Genomic DNA, 2703 nt, shown 5'->3' with positions numbered 1-2703 from the left:
TACACTCAGAGGTCTTCAGAAAACCCAGTCCTGCCCTCCGCTACTCCCCAAACCACCCACCACGAAGCTTACCTTCCAGAGCCCATTGCCTTACTGGTCTGCGCACATCAAATACTGGTTTTAGTGTGAACTTACATGAATTTTTATGTACTTTATCGCCAGAAAACTCTCAGACATTTTTAATGAGAGCAGAATTGTGTGGTGAGAAGACGAGCAATTTCTGTTGACTGAAACAAAAAGGTTCTTTTTTACAGGTGGCTGGATATTATTTTTAACAGTTGTTGAATACTGCAAAATTAATGTTGTTGGCTTACATCGCCTTATTAGTCTTGCAGTGCTTGTAAAGGAGGTTACATGCATTAATAATGAGTGTAATGAAAAACTGTAGGTGTTTAGGAGGGGTGTTCAGTAAGAGGACAGCATGTGGCACCTTGGACCGGAGAAGTTGGGTACATGATACCAATGGGAAAAGAGGTGGGACCTTGGGTCTGGTCTTTGAAGGACAGAAAGGCAAATTCCTATTTGCAAAGGCAAATTGGTTTCCTTAAGCTATAGCTTGAGGCTCTGCCTCTGAATATTGCCTGGAGCCTTCATTGACCACATCTAGCCTGTAATATCTATAATTAAATCTAAATGCATTGAACTATAAGTCTTACATGTACTTAGGCTGGTTTGAGTAAAAGAAAATCTTTACAAATCTCTTTGAAAGATAGTATAATTCTAGACATTGATAATTCACATCTGCTGTGTTAAGTAGATCCTTTCTGCTTAAGATAGATCCTTTCCCACAATTTATTTTTTTTTTGAAGGTGATAGGATGTTTGGAGAATTGCTGAACATTTTAGTAATTGTGGGTGGGTTAACCACAGTCAGCAGCTCAGAACCCCCCCGCTGCTCGCTTACTCCCCCCCACCAGTGGGATGGGGGAGAGAGTCAGAAGGGTAAAAGTGTGAAAACTCATGGGTTAGACAAAGATGGTTTAATAGGTGAAGCAAAGTAAAGAACCCATTCCCTCCTTCCCATGGGCAGGCAGGCGTTGAGCCATCTCCAGGAGAGCAGGGCTCCACCATGCGTAACGGTGACTTGGAAGGACAGACACCATAACCCCCAACGTCCCCCCTTCCTCCTCCTTCCCCCAGCTTTTATTGCTGAGCACGACGTCGTACGGTGTGGGCTACCCCTTCAGTCAGTTGGGGTCGGCTGTCCCCGCTGTGTCCCCTCCCAACTTCTTGTGCCACCCCCAGCCAGCTCACTGGCAGAGCAGTGTGGAAAACAGAACAGACCTGGTCACGGCGTAAGCACTGCTCAGCAACAGCTAAAACATTCCCGTGTTAGTAACACAGTTTTGGTCACACATCCAAAGCCTAGCACCATGCCAGCTACTACGCAGAAAATTAACACGCTCCCAGCCCAAACCAGTAAGCTATTCCTTTGAATATTACTTTCTGAAAATTGAAATGTGTGTTGTAACGCTGGTTGGGTCATATGGAAAACAGATGGAATTATTTTCACTCCTTGACTAGCTTTCCTGTGTGTTTTAAGCTTCTTAAGTTTTCCTTGTAAATGACACTGATTTGTGATATAACCCTATTTGTTGGAAAGCTCTCAAAATAGTTAAGAAAAATGAGCTCTTAAAATAACGTTTATCAAATTGTTCTGGTTGCTGTTGTGTTGCTGTGTTGTACACGGTAGCTTTTGTCTTACATATTAGACATAAAAATGTTTTATGTTTTCAGTTTTAGAGAAGGAAAGATTAATCATTTTTTTTAATCACCTTCAGTAGATTGCCTTTGGATTTTTCCCAATTGTATTCCAATTATTTCAACTAATTACCTCATCCAAAGCTTTCAGAACTTTTGTTTAATTTGCAAGTTATCGTTGAATTGGAATAGTTAAACGGCAGCAGAAAGAAATCCAGTTTTATGTTCTGATCAGCTTTAAAAGGAAGGCATGAATAATTGACAAGGAGTGACTTGGAGACCGCGTTGTTCCGTATAAAATGTAATAGAGAGTAGTAAAATGATGATGATGATAGTATTATTTGGATGCAAAAAGCCATTAATGTTTTGTTTCTCGAATGCTTTTTTTCAGTGCGTGGACCAGTTGACAAGGATCCAAGCTGAATTACAAGAGACAGTAAAAGATTTAGCTAAAGGCAAAAAGAAATATTTTGAGACTGAACAGATGGCTCAAGCAGTGCGGGAGAAAGCTGATATTGAGGCCAAGTATGTTTTCATAATAGCATATGTATAAATAATTGCATGCATATAAAGCAGATTTGTACTTGTATTAGTTTTTACATTTGATATTATTTTAGAAGAAAGAGAATTGCTTTCAGCGAGCTTGTGCCATTTTTTTTCTTTTTGCTTGTATACGTTTTTGTAACTATTTCACAGAATCACAGAATTGCAGGGGTTGGAAGGGCCCTTGGGAGATCATCTAGTCCAACCCCCCTGCCCAAGCAGGCTCACCCAGAGCAGGGGGCACAGGACAGTGTCCAGGCGGGGGTTGAAGATCTCCAGAGAAGGAGACTCCACAGCCCCCCTGGGCAGCCTGGGCCAGGGCTCGGGCACCCTCACAGTCAACAAGTTCTTCCTCCCGTTCAACTGGAACCTCTTGTGCTTCAGTTTGTGCCCATTGCCCCTTGTCCTGGCTCTGGGCACCACTGGGAAGAGTCTGTCTCCGTCCTCGTGACCCCCACCC

General features: G+C 42.5%; 1 protein-coding gene across 1 annotated transcript in view; it reads left to right on the top strand.

Moving 5' to 3' along the window:
- The window catches only part of FCHSD2 (FCH and double SH3 domains 2), a 195824-nt gene that overhangs the window by 107373 nt on the left and 85748 nt on the right, over window positions 1–2703 (top strand). The window contains exon 5 of the mRNA XM_009634579.2: window positions 2092–2225. Coding sequence (XP_009632874.1) covers window positions 2092–2225 — 134 coding nt within the window. The remainder of the gene's footprint in view (window positions 1–2091; window positions 2226–2703) is intronic.

Source organism: Egretta garzetta, unplaced genomic scaffold (genome assembly GCF_000687185.1).
Source record: "Egretta garzetta isolate BGI_Z169 unplaced genomic scaffold, ASM68718v1 scaffold232, whole genome shotgun sequence".
NCBI classification, from domain to species: Eukaryota; Metazoa; Chordata; class Aves; order Pelecaniformes; family Ardeidae; genus Egretta; species Egretta garzetta.
This window is presented reverse-complemented; position numbering and strand designations above follow the sequence as displayed.